The sequence below is a fragment of the Malurus melanocephalus genome, unplaced genomic scaffold, assembly GCF_030028575.1.
Source record: "Malurus melanocephalus ecotype Western Australia unplaced genomic scaffold, MMel_1.1 scaffold_43, whole genome shotgun sequence".
NCBI lineage: Eukaryota > Metazoa > Chordata > Aves > Passeriformes > Maluridae > Malurus > Malurus melanocephalus.
Genome location: NW_026623275.1, coordinates 1,849,741 through 1,868,396, shown reverse-complemented (window position 1 = coordinate 1,868,396; position 18,656 = coordinate 1,849,741). Strand labels below are relative to the sequence as shown.

At 38.2% G+C, this 18,656-nt stretch overlaps 1 protein-coding gene across 5 annotated transcripts in view; it reads left to right on the top strand.

Annotated features, from left to right (window-relative positions):
* The window catches only part of ARID1B (AT-rich interaction domain 1B), a 322,664-nt gene that overhangs the window by 79,489 nt on the left and 224,519 nt on the right, over positions 1-18,656 (top strand). For all 5 annotated transcript variants that reach the window (XM_057364866.1, XM_057364865.1, XM_057364867.1 and 2 more), the window contains exon 3: positions 653-799. In XM_057364866.1, the coding sequence (XP_057220849.1) occupies positions 653-799 (147 nt within the window). The remainder of the gene's footprint in view (positions 1-652; positions 800-18,656) is intronic.

The following is an 18,656-nucleotide window of genomic DNA, read 5'->3' as shown; positions in this document are numbered from 1 at the left end:
CTTACTACGTGATAGATGTCCCCAGTGGTGTGCAACACATTATTTTGTTTTGTTGTTATGAAAAAAAATGTATATCCTTGTAGGGGGGGAGAAGACTAAGAGAGATTGAATTTCACAAAACCAAAATCGTGCAGAACTCCAAGACTTCTGTGTAATGCTTAAACACAAACAGTAAAAATCTGATGATTGTCAGCAAAATGTTAAATATAAATTTATACATGGTTGCTTAAAAAAAAAAAAAAAGCAAAAACGCAAACTAAATCCCCAAAACCAAAAGGCACTTCTCTTTCAATGTGTTTTTAAGAGTTAACGCCTTTTTTCTACAATTGCACTTTTGGCTCAGCGCATCAGAACGTTTTCTCTGTTGATTTGCCTCAGTGGAGAGCAAATATTTCAAATAACTGCTTCTGTATTTTAAGGCTGGGCATCACAGAATTGTGACGATGCTACAGAGCACTTAGGCTTACTCCTCCTGCTAAGGCAAGAGGATCTAAGGGCTCACATTCGCTGTGAATAAAGGAGTTGAACCACTGGGTCAGGTGTGCAGCTGAGGATTCACTTCTGCTGAGGTTACCATATGGATGGGACAAAGCTTGATTTCATGACCTTCTGCTTCAATTCATGCATTTGCTTTGCTTGGCTCTTYCAACAGATCCCACCTCAGTATGGTCAGCAAGGTGTAAGTGGCTACTGCCAGCAGGGCCAGCAGCCGTACTACAACCAGCAGCCGCAGCCCCAGCACCTCCCACCCCAGGCACARTATCTGTCGCAGGCCCAGCAGAGGTACCAGGCTCAGCAGGTAAGCACCATCCTCCACTCCTGAGTCACCCTGAGGCTGGGAGTGTAAAAGTAACCTGTGTGCAATGAGTAAAACACAATCCTTACCTTTCCGAGGGAACAGTGTTAATTAAATAACAATAATTAAGTAATAAATTGAGCAAAATTAAATAAACATGGAATCAGACTGCGTCCTTCTGACAGTCTTCAGGGATATACACACAAATACATCTGCACACACTTTCAGACTTTACTTCATACCACCTTTTTAGAATAAAGCCAGTATATATGCCCCAGTAACTATTAATTCTGCTTWTAAAAAGAAGTAACAATTGCTTTATGAGATGTCAGTGGAGGCTGGATATTTTTCTTGTTTTTGTTTTGTTCTCTCCTCAAAAGACAGACATTATTGAGAACTCCTGTATGTCATCACTACTATTTTGGGGGTTTTGTTACTTCATTTGAGTGTAGAGGAGTCAAGGCACTTTGGAGTTGCTTTGTCAAGGGAGCTTCTTAAAAGATGCTTTAAATGGATATTGCAGCTATTAATTTGAATAATGTCAGTTTGTACATCCAGTGAAACTGCACAATTTGTTATCCATTGCTGGTTTTGAATTATACGCTATATATTAAGCATTAAAATTAATTTTAAATGTATCTGTTTTTAACTAAGATCAGAAGTGTTAATGTGTAGTTCTGGTTCCCAGAGCTGGAGAAACACTCAGATTTTAGATAYTGAACAAAATGGATGTGCATAGCTGATGCAGCTGAACGTGTAGGTTCAGTTCTATCTGCAGTCTCAGCTCTGTTAATCATGGAGAGGTGATCTGGAAATGGAAGGATGAAGCTAAAGCATAGTCTCCATCCTGGGAAATCTAACAAAAGTGAGTTGCCCAAGACTGGATATTAGTGGAAGCATCAGCACTTGCTGCAGGTCACTGGGGAATTCTGTCAGGCATGGTTGATTAACATTTTGGGATTATGCTGGTGCAATGTAGAAATGTTAGCTTGAAATAAAAATAGTGTGTAAAATAAACTAACAAAAGATGCTGTAAGTGGCAGTGATACTGGAGACTCCCCTCCTTTGACTTTAAAATAAAGCTATGATAATTTTACTGTGTAATTACATGTTAATTTTTCTTCATCTACATTTTAAAATTCCATTGAGAATTAACTTTTTTCATTAAAATGCTGGATGGTTTATGAAATAGAATTCTTAATTGTATCTATGATATTCTTGTAAATGTCACCACATTCCATCTTTTGGATTATATGTAACTGCATCTTCAAAGATTGCAGTTGTGTCTTTAAATTTAATTTTCTTCCTTTTTGCTTTGCCATTAAATGCTTGATTTCTCTATGACTTGAAAATATTGTTCATAAGCATCTTGGTAAAGTCTCAGTAGATAAAGTCYTAGTATTACAGCCTATAAGATAGAAGAAACACAGCTGCTCTGATGTCTACATATCACAGTTTGTGAAATTGAAATGGGTTTTTTCTGCCTTGGACACCTTGTCATATTTTAAATATACTGTCAGTTGAAYGGATTGAATATTTTGGTTTAAAAAATAACAAAACATACCAACTTTATAGGCCTTAAGAATAACAAGGTACTGATTTATCTGTTGATAGGTGTTCCARTTACATCATTCGCTATCATAGCTGGGAAAGTGAAGGTTTGCACAGTGATGTGAGAGGTATCATAGAAAGATGAAGGCAAAATTAAAGCTTTCCATGTATTTTGAACTTCAGAGAACAGGGATGAAGAGAAAGGCAGGGGCAGATTCACAGATAAAAGATACCACCCTTGTCATAGCCAAATTTCCTTTTTGAGGATTTGAGGGGACATTGAAGGACAGTCTAAATCCAGSCTCCAAGGATGATACAGGCATCTGAAGGTCAGTAGGCATTTTTGCCTCAATCTGCAAGTTGAGATGATGCATTAGGTCCTCCCCAATACAGCCTTGCAGTTGCAATCCTTATTATAAGAATATAACCTGAATTCTTGATGGTTTGTGAATGACTGTTCTTCAGTAGTGGTCAGCCTCTTAAGTTTTGGACTCTGATGGCAGGTTCTGAATTATACAGGATTTTCCTGCAGTGTTTGCGTGTAGATGGGACTATTTGGTGTAAATAGTAAGTAGTCCTAAAACACCTTGGAGCTTGCTTCTTTCCTGATCTCCAGATRAGTTCCATGGCTGCTCTTCTCCCTGTCTCAAGAAGAATCATCAGGTGAACRCTTCCTCTCTAATGTTTCTCTGTAAATCCTTACCACTGTGTGCTTTCCCATTCTTTGAGAACTGTTAATCCAGAAAACAATTCCTAACACAAAAAATTGAGGTCTRTGTTTTTGACACTTAAGCAGATGTTTTGTTTCTCTGCTGATAATTCATAGTAGAATTACCGTCAAGTAGTAACTGGTGTGGAATTAAAAAAATTAATCCTAAGGAAACAAAAAAGTTGGGAGCGTAGATCAAATTCTGCTGCTAAAAAAAATAAAAAACTGTGCTTACTTAAGCGTACATATCTCTGCTTAAATGTGACTGATTACCTTTGGAAAATAAAGAATTATAATTTATTTGATTAAAATTTTAGCAAAGGAAATAGGAGTGGGTACTTGTATGGTTTTAGGAGAGGGACCGAGTGAGGGAATGTGGGTGAGAACGGAGCCAAACTCATCTCGAGGGCACAGTGGAAGGATAAGAAGCAGTAGGGACATGCTGGGAAGAGAGAAGTTGCAATTCTGTAAAAGAAAGAAACAAAAAAACTTGAAAACTATAAACCCCACAAAATTCCAGAGAGACTGGAATCTCCATCTCTGGAAAAATTCAGCTAGACAAAGGCCCCAAGCACCCTGTTCTTGCTAGACTTGATTTGAACTGGAGGTTTTGCCATATGACCTCTCTCTGAAGGTCTCTTCAAACATAAGTGATAGTGTTGCCGTGACTTAATACTGGCTTTACATATTCTAAATAMAATTTWAAAATAAACTAMAGAATCATGTATTACCTGTTGCACCAGTTGGTGTATCTTTCTTATTTCTATTCCTGAAAATATCAATGCATCCTGTTTATATAATCCTGTCAATTARAAAGCTGAGGTAGTTTCAGTCATACAATCTGTCATCCTTTCTGTCTGTCATCTTTAGTTCTGCTCTTTCTTTTCAGCTTGCAAATGAATTTCCTTCATGTTTTTCTATATTCATCATTAACTGATTTTTTGTCTTTCTGTATTGATTTTATGATGTGAGCATGATTGAATTTGTTTTACTTCAGGATGGAGAAGGGATATGCCAAATTGAGGAAAGAAGGCTTCTCTAATTTGCCTTCTTTTCCCAACTGAATTTTCTTTATTTCCCTTGTAGATTTATGTCAATCTACTTGTTTGGGAGATTATAAATCTGAAAATAGTKTTTATTCTGGCTGGATGATGGATTTCTTCTTGCCACTGGTTTCCTTTTATGTAAAACGCCATAGTGTGTTGATCTGGGYATTCTGTTATGGGGGAAAACTGATGTGAAATTCCTTGCAGATGATGTTTTATTTTTGCTCTTTTAGACAGACTGTGAGCGGGCTCCTGAAGTCAGGTATAATTCGGTGTTGTGCCTTAGAAATGGTGCTTGTCTTACTTTCTCACATATTGTGGAAGTGTGAAGCCATTGCTGCTTTTCTTTGACTCACTGGAATTCAATATGCAATCTTGTCTAATAAAAGTAAACAGATAAAACAATTTCTGGGACTGTTCCAGTGACTCGTGACTTTCATTCTTCTTATAAGTGTAGAGGGGAAGGAGGAGAATGGGATTTATTTGAATGTTTGAATTGTTAAGTTGTTTAGATCTTTGTTAAATTGATTGCATGGTAGGCAGAAAGGGAGTTTCATAAGAGGTGATTTGATAGTAATACTGGMACAGTTTACTATAGAACCATATTGTAAGCCAGCATCAGTCATCCCCTCTTCATATCAGGAGCCTGCTGTGTAAAAACCATTAAAGGAAAAGCTTTGTTTTAAGCAAATTTATTGCAGTAGCAGATTCATTGATCATTAGATATTGCCAGAAGATGTAGATACTGCCTTGTTTTTTTTTTTTYTTTTTTTTACCTTTACTGCTCTTTAAAAAAAAAAAAAAAGATGTGCTACACTGCTATAGTGTTGCCCTTGGCAGGATTTTTCATCTTGAAATGGTGTATAAATGAATAAATGCTTCAGTTGTTTTTGCAGTTTTAAATCTTTTGCCATAAGTAGAAGTGATATTTTGCTCAAGAATGTCATGTAATTGCAAACTTAAACTGTCATCATTAAACATTATTTTGTTAAGATAGTGTAATGTATATTTTTGGTTATTGTGCTTTCCAACTGGCTGTAAACAGCCATGTTTATATATTTGCTTGCTTTATGTAGCATGTGTTCACATGTATTGAGATAGAATCATGCCTTTAAGCTTTATTGTGTTATTTTATGAATTGGGACCATATCAATTTTTGACAGATGAAATGGATCTGCAAAATAGTTATGGTCTCACTTTTAGTTAAACAAAAATAGTGATTTTATTCTGCAGCTATTGCTGTTAYCCTGAACGAAGTCATCCTTTGTTTTACACCTTGCTGGAAGCTTTCTGCTTTTGAGTTTCCAGAATAGAATGTTGATCCATTTTCTCAGGTGCAGGCATAAGAATAAATGGGAAAAAAGTGTGGCAGGTCCTTGACATAGGGCATGCATGTGCCCTTTTCTGAGGCATTGGTCCTTCTGGTTAGCTGTGTGCACAAAGAGTTTGTGTGTGTTTGTACATTTTCTTGTGGTTACTGTGGGATTTTTAAGCAGTTCAGGCTCAGCCTTTAGTCTGCTTTTACTTAAAAGGAAAAGATATTTTATAAACAAGCAAACAAGCTTCATTCTCTCACTGTCAGGTTTTATTTATATGTTCTACAAGCTAGCCAGAATCTTGTTTGCCCCACAGAATAACATACCTTACCTACTGATCTTGGGGAGAGTTTTTTTTCCAACACAAACTGTATAGGACAAATAAAGAGCTGACTAGCTGGTAGGTTTTTTCCCTGAGATTGGGCCAGAGGGATTTGTGAATTGTTTCAGTAGTCCCAGATAGAAAGGCATCTGATGCAGGAAGGCAGCATACATGAGGAGGTAGGAAGCATCTCTGGTGACACCTCAGTCAGTCTCTCCAGCCAAAAGGTTGGGGAGCACTGATGCTTCCATAAGGGGCAGTGAATTCTGTCTGTTTCCCTGAACTTGGATCAGTGGTTGGAATTAGTCTCAGTTGCAAGCCTGAGTTGATGATGAGAACGTTCTTTTGCAGACATCTGTTTCTAGTGTTGAGTCAGTGCAAGGTAGGACAGATAAAACATTTCCTGATTTGAAACAGTCTTCGAAAATGTGAACAAAATGTGAAACTAATTAATCTGTTTTCATGTCCAATCTGTATGACTGTCATGAAAACAGAACAAATTGTATTGTGGCAAAATGCACCAAATTATTAAAGTGATTTTGGTACAATGAGGATAAAGTATTGTTTTTAAATTCAATGCGAGCTGCTAAAGTTCTTTAAACAGTATGATAAGCAACATACTAATTAACATTGTCAAGCTGTTTTGGGGTGTAACATTGTACAAAAATAGTACTGGAAGTTAGGAATAACTTGTACATGGAAATRCCAAATTTACTAGTAAGTAATACAGACAGTCCTCAGTGAGTCCAAATTTAAGTTGTATATCTTAATGCAATTACTCTTTATAATAAAATCTTCACTCTTAAGCTCCTAGAAATTGGCACAGAATTAGCAGTCAACTGTACTGTAGCTTAGTCTCAAATCCTTCAGAATTTAAAACAATAAGGACAAACATACAGCTACGCATGTCTCAAAGTTGTAATAAAAATCATTTGTCCTGTCCTTTTTTAACTGTTGTGTYTGTAATCATCTACCACTAGATGAGTGGTTGCACTTAATGTTTGTTAGGTTATGAACCACAGGAAATCAGGGAAAAACAAGCTTGTATGTTAATCTGACATTTGCTGCCAGGCATATAGGAAAGTATTCTTTGTGGAAGCTGGCTATTACAGTTATATGGGAACTCATAATCAAATTTAATGTTCAGAAGAGATTGTTGCCTGCTGTCAGCAGGAGTGGCTGACACCACTATTTGTTGTGTACCATAAATCCTTCATAGCTTTCGTCATCTCAGCAGCAGAGAKGCCTAGTACTCAGTATATGCTCACACCATTCTGAAATGCTGGACTTGTTTTCAGCTTAGGAGCAATTATCTTCATTCTAGAGTGAAGAAGTACAAGGAAGAAGTGATTTCTTTAAAATATTCAGTCSGATTCCTGACACTAAAAACTCACAGAGATGTACATACTTTGCCTTTTCAGGCTCTCTTCTGGGGGGAGCTGAAATTAGAGGTGAACACTGACATTATTACTTTGTATGAAGGCCTTGGTTTTGGTACGCTGAGCTTTGTGTTGCCAGCATCCTTCAGTGAGGTCAGAGAGATACCAAAAGGCAGAGTACAATACTGACTTCTTGAATCTGCTGYCAAGCCTGACTGGACTTGAGGGGAACAGGTTTTCAGCAAGTGCTTCAAACTCACACACCACGACTTAAATTCTCGCTTCTAGACAAGCCACCAGTGACCAGCACCTSCTGAAGACTGGGGTGATTTTAAAACTGTTTGAATGCTTAGGAACTATATTGAATGTGTGCATATATAATTGATTTCTCTTTTTTGAGCCTTTCTTAAGCACATGATATTTTCAGGAAGGGCAAGAGAGGTTTGAACCTTTGTAGGTTTAATGAGTACTTAACTGGTTGAAATCTTTGCCAGTTAGATCTCTGCTTTTATAAAATCATATTTCAAAATCGTGATGCTGCTATGATAGAAAATAAGCATAAGGCTATTTCTGTGTGTAGTGGAGGTTACTTAACTCAGCTCGAGAGTTCAGTGAAACTGTGACTCCTGTGCTACATCTTTTCCCAGCAGTGGAAATGACTGATTATTGTCCATTTGGGGACTGCTCTGTTTGCTCATCATTGCTTATATCATTCCAGGAAATGTGTCAAACCTGTCTCTTTTTTTCCTCAGTGATTTGTCTCTGTATTTATTATAGGTGCTACCTTGTCAGATTTGGAGAATAACCTTCCAGAGCCAAGTAGCTAGCAGGAATAGAGTSAGGCAGAAAAAGCAAGTATAATTGTCTGTAAACTCACACCTGAGCACAAACACAAAATCGAGGGCATAGCACAGAGCAGCACTCACAGCAGCACAGCCTTGGTTTTGCTGAAGGCTTGTTGACCAAACACAAAAAATCTGCATTCAGTTTTTAGAGAAGGCTTGATTTGCCCTGTTATTTTGAAGAGAGTGTTTACAGATAATGTGATCATTTTATGCAAATAAAAATCCAGCTCCAGTCTGTTAGGCCTGAAGCTGTTAAAGTTAGCATATATAACTGCCCCTTCCACATAGCTGTCTTCGTAGTAACTTGGATTTAAGTGATACTACTGGAAAAGGAGAGGTACTTTATCTTGCAAAGTGGTACTACTGTTCATGTATAAAATGTAGCAAACTTGTTTATACTTCTGTTTTATAATGTTCCAAAGGACTGTCAGTGAAAGTATTTGTTTGCCTCTGAGTTGTCTCAACAACTGAATAGCACCTTCAGTTTAAAGTTCCCTCATTGCAGTTAAACATTTTCTCAGTATAGAAGTTCTTTTGCTGTGTTCATCTCCTAATGGTTTTCTGCTGACAGCCGGCTTTTTCATTTGAAGGAGGAATTCTGAAGGTCAGCTTTCTTCTCCTGAGAAACCAGCAAGTGCACCTCTTCAGGCATCTGCTGCTGATGGGGGTTTGATGATACCTGGCTGGATAGTCAGAGGAGATAGGTCAGCACACCTTGCAAACCTGTTTGGCAGGAATGTTCATGTCCACCTGTATCCTGCTGGYTTTTAATTTTTATTCCCATGTTTTTGTATCATTCTAAACCTGGCAGATGTATTGCTGCTTTTGTACTTGAAAGATATGCAATRCTGAAAGGCCTAAGTCTTGATTTTTTTCATATACTAAAATGAAGTTAGCATAAAGAAAGAAAATAAAGAAATAAAGAAAACTGGCAATAAAAGCYTACTTTCAGCTAAATGGGAAAGAGAGAAAACTTATCCCCTAGGAAAAGGGAGGTGCGGTTTTGCTCCTTTATTTTTAAGTGGCCAGTTACTTAGATGCAATCAGTTTGTAGATTCAGTGGGCAATATCCTATGTCTGTAACAAAAATCTTCATAAAAGATTCTAGTGCAAAATGTTGAGGTGCTGAATCATTTGTTCAAACTAAASAGTCAGTATTTGTAAGTAAATAATCCTAAAAGGAAACATTTTTCAGCTGAACTACAAAAACTATGTAAAATCAATCATGGATTTAGTATGCTACCTTTTAATGAGTTTAGAAACAGTATGATACATGTGTCCAAATGCATTTCCTAAAGTTCTCAAGTCAGTGGTTTGGCTTTGATCCACAAAGTATTATTGTTGTTGTTATGATGGTGGTATTATTTAAAGTTTCTAAGTTCTGATTTCTCCCAGTATCTAAATCACAGAAGGTTAATTAAAGCAGTTCTTTATTTTGCAATTGCTTGGGAATATTAACCTCACAAAGCCTGCATTTTAAATCAGTGAAGTGACAGAATTGCATTTGCTTTATAAAATAACTCTACAAGAGCAAAGAAAAGCCATTTATAGTTCAGTGCCATTAATTGCTTGGCATTTAGATATTAGCATAGGAGTCAATTAATTAACTTGATAGTAAAACTGCTGGAATGCAGGCTGATAAAAACTATTTTGTTGTAGGAGATCAGCGATCRTAACTATTGTTGCTCCCCTTACCACTCTCCCTAGTACTGAATGAGGGTTTTCTTTTATTGTCAATCTGAGAGCTAAATTAATATTGCAGAAATAATTTTATCTCTACCTATGAATTTTAGCAGTAAATTAAACAGAATAGTGAGTTTATTGAAAGATACCTGATCACGTAACTGTCATTTATTTTATGATCCATTAATCTAACATGGTGGCTCTTCATTGACAAAAGTTGTTTATGCAAATGTTTTAGAATATATAGATACAAATGCAGTTCTACRAAAAATTCTAAAATGCAGGTAGAAAACCATTCTGAATTAAGTGATCATGTTGTAAACTCCTAAAACTGCTAATAAATCTAAGGGGTAGGGTTTTTTTTTTACTGTTGTTTTGTTTGGTTGGTTGGTTTGGTTTTTTAGTTCTATATGAGTAGTATATATTCCAAATTTCAKTGGTCTTGTAAATTGTACCTCATGGCCAGTTGCAATATAGCAGTATTCTCTGATGGCCTTTAAATTAACACACATTATTTTCCTCAGAGGTAGGGAAAATAAGTTTGTTAATATTCCTTGTATAAAATTTACCACTGCATTTTTTTGGCTGCATGCATTTTCTTTAATAATTGAAGCTGTTTGGTATACATATATTTAGTTTCATTTTCTGTATYTTGCATTGGGATTTTGTTGCTGAGACAATGTATTATCTGAATACTGACCAGCATATATTTCAAAAGAATTCATTATCCTTTTCCGTATTTCCTTTTTGCTGACGCTTTTTCCTGCTATAGTAGGATTTCAAATAGATTTTGGAGCATGCAGCTGAATTGTTACAYGGTGTTTTAGTTGTTGCAATTAGGTATGTACAACAAAGAATGAAATAGCAAATCAAAATAAATAAGATACCACTTAAAAAACAAGTTTGCATGTTGACAAAACTAGTTGATGTTTATGTTGTGGGAGATAGGAGAACAACTGTTGGTCTTGGTGAGTTGTCCCTCAACAAGCCAAGCTCTGGAAGAACACAGCCTTTCTCTTTGTGTCTTTCTCGAGCTTGTCCCTGACTGCCAAGAACTGTCTTCTACATGCATGTTTTAGGTAGAAAGTTAAATAACCAGCTAATACCAGTTTGGGGTTTGGGTCTCTGCCTAHAAAACTCATGAAGGTTGTTCTCCTTTACCCACAAAAAAAAAAAAAAGGAGAGGATTATTGTTGTTTTATTACCTTGTAATCCTTTATCAACTTTTAATGAAAGTCACTGTTTTTTCATTGCTGTATTAAAGAATAGTCAGTGGTCTGGTCTCAGAGTTTTAAGTTTTCAKCACTTCTTTCATTTGTCCACCACCCTGTTACTCCCTCCTCCTGCCACTCCCAGCACCAACTCAGGTGGGAATATTTTCTTTTGAGAAATTGTGGTTGTGGTGAAGACTTTTCTATCTCAAAAGAATAAAGAAATAATTTACTGTTGTTTTAAACTGTTGTATTGTGCAGTYTATCGAATTGCTCCTGCTGGTGAGTGCTTCCTTTTGAAAATTACTGCTCTTTTCCCACTCCTTGGACTAAGATACTGTTCATGTAGTGGGCTGCATTTAAAAATTTTTGCACCGATACTGTGTGTCTTCACAGACTGCAGAGAAAGGAAGGATGTTAATGCAGCTAATTTTCTACTTCCAGTAGTCCCAAAGGTAACACTAATCCTTTCACCTACTGAAAAACAAAGTTAACCAAAACAGTGGAGACCAGTTGAGAATACCTTCTTTACCAGGCTTATTACAGACTTTTTTTGCATCTGAGCTTCAATTCCTTCTCCTATTATTGTACTGTTGATAAAATAGTAGGTAAATCTCCTTTCATTTTTTTTTTAATTTAAGGGACCTCTGTGATGGAGKAGTAGGGGGTAAGTTAGCAGGTGTCACTGGACTGTGATATAAATGTTGTCTATAATATAATATGACTTTGTATTTGAGAGACAGAGCTTAGGAAACAAATCTGTCTATTCTGTTTTTTTAAAATGCAACCTCAGTGATGTTTTGCAGCCCTTYCTCACCAATTTGCAGATTTTCATGAGCCTTTAGATCAAGTCCTAACTTTTGCCTCAAAGCATAGATACAGACATACCTCAAGAAAACACTGAAGTAATGTTTCCCGGTCTTGAGTGAGGAAGTCTCATCCTTGGGTACCTAGCTCGATTAGCCTAGAGGTAGCAGCTGCTCTCGGTGCAGCTTTTCTCTTTATTCTGTAAGCTGGCTTCAGGCTTTCAGCTCTGCTGTAAGCTGCGGGCAGTGCTCTGACCTCATTTCTGCCAGGCAGCCGTATGCTTGGGAGAGCTTCCTCGGCGGCAGCAGCAGTCTGGGGCTGGCTGCTGCCCTCTGGGGCACAGAGCCCCCCAGCTCCCTGCTTCTGCAGCAGCCGAGTTGAAAGAAATGGCAGCTTTTAAATCCTACCCCTCTCCCACCTTTTGCTGGGTTTAGCTCTTTCTTTGGGGTGCAGAGCTGTTTCTCAGCCCGGCTTTGAGTCTCGTGTCTGCTGAAGCCACGCATTCCTCCCGGAATTTTAGGAAGGACTAGTGTGGCAGGGCAGGATGCTGGATGGCACAAAATCTGTAAGTTATAACATTAACATAGTAGTCTGTCCCAAGTCTATCCCTATGAAGAWTAGGACTTGCAAAACCAGCCAGGCCTCCTTTTAAAAAAACTTTTTTGTTGTTTTGTTTGTTCTGTTTTGTTTTAAATATAGCTTTGTCAGTGAAAAAAATGGCAGGGAGACGAAGGAGTGGTTGGACTGTCAAGCCTTGTAGGGTTTTTCAGGAAAAGTCCAAAAAGCTCTGTAAACATGGGAAAATGCATGGATATAAAATGCTCATTGTACTCCTCATTTCCAAGTTATATTTCTCAGATTATTTGTTTGGACTCTCTCTCATSTCTTTATTTACACTGGAACTTCAAATCTGTAGAACAAAATCMTACCTTTTTTGCCTGTAAATGAAGAGCTGACAGCTGTTTATCAGGTTGTGCAGTGTKCAACAGTCACATTTTAATACAAACATCAAACTGGCCTGTTTTTCTTGTGGCACGTTACAAGTATGAGAGAGAAAAACGAGAAGAAATGTCTTGTTTCTGATTAAATCCACTATTGATATGCTCTGTGATCCATGGAATGCAATAGTGGCAAAAGAGAAAAGCAAGATAAGGRTTTCTGAGAATGATTTCATCTTGGAGCTCTTCCTGCATCACTTGCTTAATGTGGCTCCTGGAGGCCATATAGACAAGACACATGTGAAAATGGACTAGAGCGTTTAGGAAGAGAGACCCTTCTGTCTTGTTAGTTGGCTCAGGTTGCCTAATACATGATTAGAAGCTGTCTTGTCCAAACAAAAAATCTTCCTGTAAGATGTGGGGATGCTTTTTTGACACTATCTGTGCTTAAAATGTTTTCAATCTTTTCTGCAGGAAAAGAACTTTGATAGGTAGTCTGACTTGCTAATAACTTCTGGAGAATTCTGATGGACTGACCCTCAGTAATATATTTGCTTACCTAAGTTAACTATTTTTTACATCAACTGCTTTGTAAAGTGTATTTTTTCTTCTCTCTCCAGTGTCTTATGACTTAAGTTAGATGTCATTCCATGATAACTGGGATCTTGAAGGGAGAATATTATTTTACCCTTGAAATTATTATTTTCTTTTAATTAGCTTAACAAAGGACATGTAGGAAATAGTTATAGAAAGAAGGTGCAGATATTGTGGAGAGAATGGTATTAATAATGAAGACCAYGAGGTGTCTTATTGACAGTTACTGGTCTGCACCTGAGGCATGCAAACCGGCAGGTTTTCCAAATGTCTTCATATACGTGGTAGGATTTTTCTCTAACAAAGCCGTTATGATTTCTGGACTAATTTCTACCCTGTGAAAAGGAAGGGGCTATTTTGCTTTGGAAATTTCCGGAAGTTGTTGACTCCCTTTAGTATCTGCAAAGAAGGTGACGACCAAAGTTAAATTGGTGAAGCAGGGTATCATCTTTGTTTCTGAGGTCATGTTCCTGCCCTGGCTTGACTGCGGGCAAATGGTAACAACCTGAAAGAGGAGCAGTCGCTGCCTGCGGGTCCCACTGAAGAGCAGTCAGTAAACAGCATGAGCATGTTGAGGGAGATGCCAGCCTGCTGGTTGCCATACTTCAGGACAGCTGCTTTCCTTGTGTCCATTCAGGTTTCTGTGGCAGTGGTAGAAGGTTGGTTTGAAATGCTTTACATATTCTGTGAACAGGTTTATTCAGTTCATCACGTAAACACAGGCTCGCGTGTTTAAGAGGATTATCAGACTGCATTGGTAATCCACCTCCGGTGGTTAGCACGCTCTTCTTTTTTCTTGGTGTAATAGGTGCTGGGATCTACAAAACAATTTTTGCCTACAATCACCTGTTCCTTCTGTGCAGCAGGAGACTTGCTTGCTGGTTTGTGCACRATGCTCTCCAGCTGCAAGTTACCAATTTTCTTCAAGGCTTTACAGGCTTTTGTTTCATTTTTTTCTTCCCTATTTCTGATTCATAAAATTCAAGACACATACATATATATATATATATGTATTTCTTCTTGACCCAAGAACTTCTGCAAGATTCCCTCTACATCCAGCAGGACTTCTGCAGACCATCTGTCCAGGATTCAAGCAAACRTCTCTGCTCTTCTGTCCTTAGGGGAACGTTCCCCACAAGGCTGCTTGCATGAGACTCAGTGTCGCCTGTGCCTGTCGGCATAACATTTTTTCTGAGTGCAGCCTTACAGTATTCCTCTAGCAGGTTGGCTGTCCTTTATTGTCAGTTTTGTGCTGCCAGAGAATATACAACTTGGGAGGTGACATGTTAGATATTAGGGTTGGGGTAGAAGTTGGCTGTTTAGGGATATGACACCATTCTGGTAGTAATTTCTTCTTTATTGTAGCCTGTTAGTGCTGAAGGTGGAAATAGGGGAGATGTGTTGATACATATTTATCTACACAGAACAAACCAGATGCTTGGTTGAGTGGTAACAAGCCATGTTCTTCTATAACCCCCTAATAAATCACTTGGCATCTTTCTGTTCAGCAGTATTCCTTCAGGGATGAGTAAAATAATCTTGATTGTAGGGCTGTGCTCTTCTCTTGGCTGCTRTACTGGGTCCTGATTTCCCTTCTCAAGTGATCTGACTCCCAAAAAAATAAAAAAAAAAGGAACATTTGCTTTCAGTTTTGCGTTGTCACATTGCTGTAGAATTTGCAGCTCTCACACTTGAAATCTTCTAAAGATTAACTCATTGAATCAAGAACATAGACTAAAATAGTTTTTAATGAGGTTTTTTCAGATTGATTTCTAGCATATTATTTTCAATAAATTGTTTTCTTTCTATTTAACCATCATGCTACTTATCTTCCTGGGTGGTCATGTTATCCCTCTGAAACTCACTGCAGTAGAAGTGGATGAAACCTGAATGATATTTCTCACCCAGCCCTCCTTTAAATGTGGTTTTCCCTCCAACATTAATATTTTCACTATACTTTCATTTTCCATTAAAAATAATTTAAACTATTTAATAATTAGATCTAATCTTGGGCAAAACTTAAAACAAATGTGCATTTCATCTACATGGTTTCAATTATTTTCAGCACTATATTCGTTCAGATTTACAGAGAACACATCTATGTGGACAGGCTTGCTTGTCTTAGGCAAGGTCCTGCTAGAGAATGAAAGTGTGACACTAATTGTCATTGCACAWRAAAAAAAAAAAAAAAAAGAGCTGTCTGGCAGTGGCCTGCTCCAGAGTGGTTGCAGTGTAATTGACTCCTGCAAGTGTGGAGCAGGCTCATGGCTTGCTGCTGCTGGAGAAGGGAACTTTTCCTGCCTTGCTCCCCCAACCCTTCCCAAGGCCAGCTCTGCTCAGTAAGCCATGATAAAGCTGRGGAGGAAGGGGTTACTTACCTGGCAAGTGTTAAATTGCACCGTCTAACAAAGTGGTCTAATAAAGACCACTAATACAAACTAAGGGATGTGTGTCCAGCTGCAAGAATTGTGAGAGGCAGGAACAAGGAGCCTTTGACTTCATTGCAGGCCAGCATGTAGGCTCACTCAGTCACTTCAAACCTCAGTGGCAGTGAAATCCCACACCAGAATTAGAGATTTTGAAACACTGTAAGATGAATACAGCAACAGAGAACAASAGGGATGAAAATATCTCATTTACTCCATTACTCCTTAGATTGCACAAATCTTCATCTCCCTATACCATGATTTGCAGAAAAAGCTAAAAGTGTACATAAATAGGAGGTAACTATTCAGGCTCTGTGGATCATAAGCAGTTGGTTGTTGTTATTATTACTACTTCCCAAATATAATAATTGTTTATGGATCAGTTTCTGAACAGCTTACCAATACATAGGCTTTAGGCTCTGTCTAGTCCCTTTTTTTTTGTCTACCTATTTTAATCATCAGTGTGTTTTGAAAAGTCTAAAAACATCTAAACCTCAGCTATTTTGAGTCTATGTTTATGACTTGCTGAGTATTTGTCCTTGTGCTTTTCTAAAATCTGATGGGGGAAGCCCTGACTTTAGTTATTTTACAACTTTGTTGACAGTTTGTGCTGTAACAGCTATGATATGATTGGGTTTGTGCCAAGTTGGGAAGTTCTGAGTGGAAACTTGTAGCCTTCTGTTTATAAAAGCCTGAATTTCTGTCTTACACACATGCTCGTCTATGGGAAGAAGGATTTTCTGTGATTCATGAAAAACCATAAGCTTTGCTTTGAAAGCTGGTGTCAGTGATGGATGAAATACTGGGAGTCAAACAAAAAAAAAAGTCAGGAATTCCAGGAGAAGATTGAGCCCCATTATCAATGGGGAATTCCTCAGCCATGACTGTAGCACAGCACGTGGTAACATATTCCTCTTCCCCTTATGTTCCCTCTGTTCAGTACCCGATAAATCCATTCCTAGATGCTAGGAAGAAAAATGACCTTTCAAAGCTGCAAGRATTGCCAATTCCACGCATTTCCTCYGTGACAGACAATTTACCCTAATACTTCTGTCCTTATTTCTTATTTATCTCTCAAAATCTGTTGTAGCTATTCTGTTATATGCTGTATGTTAACAAAATTTCCAAATGCAGAACTGAAGAAAGGCAGTAGGGATTTACTCTCCTCCATTTTTCAGTGAAAATGATACGAAGCACTACTTTGGTTATGAAGCCAACCTCTTAGTGAAATATGCTATTATTTAATCATTATGTTTAAGATATAAATGGACTGTTTTTATTGGACAATACATATGTATAAACAGATAAAATTATACACACAGTCCCATGCATATTTCATCTGGGAGATTCCCATGCCTGCAGCTTACTGAGAGCAAACTGATTCTTTACTTCTCAAGAGCTGCTTTCCAAGTTTCTAGTGATCTAAGTATTTACATAGCTTTACAGAGAATGTTAGGAAGAGTTTGTAATCTCAATCCCATTTGGAGTGCACAGGTGCCTCCATCATTAACAGACACAAATGTCCTTGTGTTTCCAAACCTCATCTAGAATGGAGCAAATGGATTTGATTTTTCTACAGACAGAAAGGAAAGCTCTATGAAAATGGTGCATTTAAAAATACAAAGGGTGTCCTGTCTGGGGTTTTTAATGTGCTCTTCAATGTGTGGAAAGACATTTTGTACATAGTCTTCAAATTCCCAGGTAAAAGTAAATTCCATTTACTCGCAGTATTTCTCATGAGAAAGCATGCTGTCTCTTCTCTCACCTGTTCTGGTCTCCCTGGAAATTTCAGTAGGAAGCAAGGTTAAAATCTTGCAAATGTGGGAAAACCCATCCTTGGTTTTGTAAGGAAGTAATGGCTCTTGATTTTTCAAAATATAAAACATGTTTTGCTTCCCAGCAAAATCCTGTAGTGTGTGTTTGGAAACAGGAACAATTGTGTTTCTACAATAATGTCTCCTAAACTGAATATTCCATTTATCCTTTTTCACCACTCTTGGCATAACTGTGTGGTTTTTGTTGTTGTTTAGACAAGTGTTTTTTATTTGTTGTAATTTTTTAAGAATTAGGAAGAACAGTGTTGAACACTGAATTGGAAGTTGAAATCTGGGGTTGCCGAGTTTATTGTGAATGCATGTGTAGTGACAGCCCCAGCGTGCATGAGCGTGGTGTGTGTGTGTTTATGTGTGTGCATGCGCGTTTTTAAATAAAAAGGAAAGCAGAGGTTTGCTCATTTGTTTGCCTATTGTGAGGCTGTCCTGCACCTTTCTACTCCTTTGTACTGGGGTGAAGGCTGCTGAATGGAGGCCTTGTGCCATTTGTTGATTTTAAACCTCACTGTTAATCCACAGGAACCTGCTGGTGTGCGCAGCAGGAGAGCTGTGTGACAAGTGGAAATCTGGGCGGGAGGGAGTGCGGGGGGGTCACAGGGGATAATAATCATTCAGCCATCAGCCTTTGTCACCCTTAAGCCTAATTGTTACCCTCTGCTGGTAACCACATTGAAGTGCTGGCCTTTTAAGTGTTTCTTGATTTTATTTGGCACAGGCTTAGGGATAGGATCATTTATTGCTTGGTTTATATCGTATCAGGTTTGCTGGGGCTTGTTTAATTAGCCCCATTGAATTTTCTGCATCCCTTAAAATAACTTGTGAGAGTCCAAATGGGTGGAAGGGGCTGAATGGAAACGGTACAGTTGTTAACAAATTTCTCTCTGTCAGAAGCTGGGCTAAAACCGGAGACAGAAAGCTTTCCTGCTCTGGCAGCCAGCTGCCTTCTGGAGTCTGTGCRTGAGCCGCAGCTGTGGCTGTGGGCACTGGGCTGCCTGAGCAGCCCTGCACAAGCAGCAGCAAGGTGATGGTGGGGTGGGGCAGAGGGCAGCTTGCCCTGTCCCTGTGTGCCTGCAGCTCCCACCTGCTTCAGGTGTGCCACAAAATTAAAGGCCTGAGGGTGGCTGAAGCAAACTGAACTGGTAGTARACTGGGAAAGGGGAGAGGAGAGTTAAACCATTTAAAACCAAAGAAAAAGATGAGA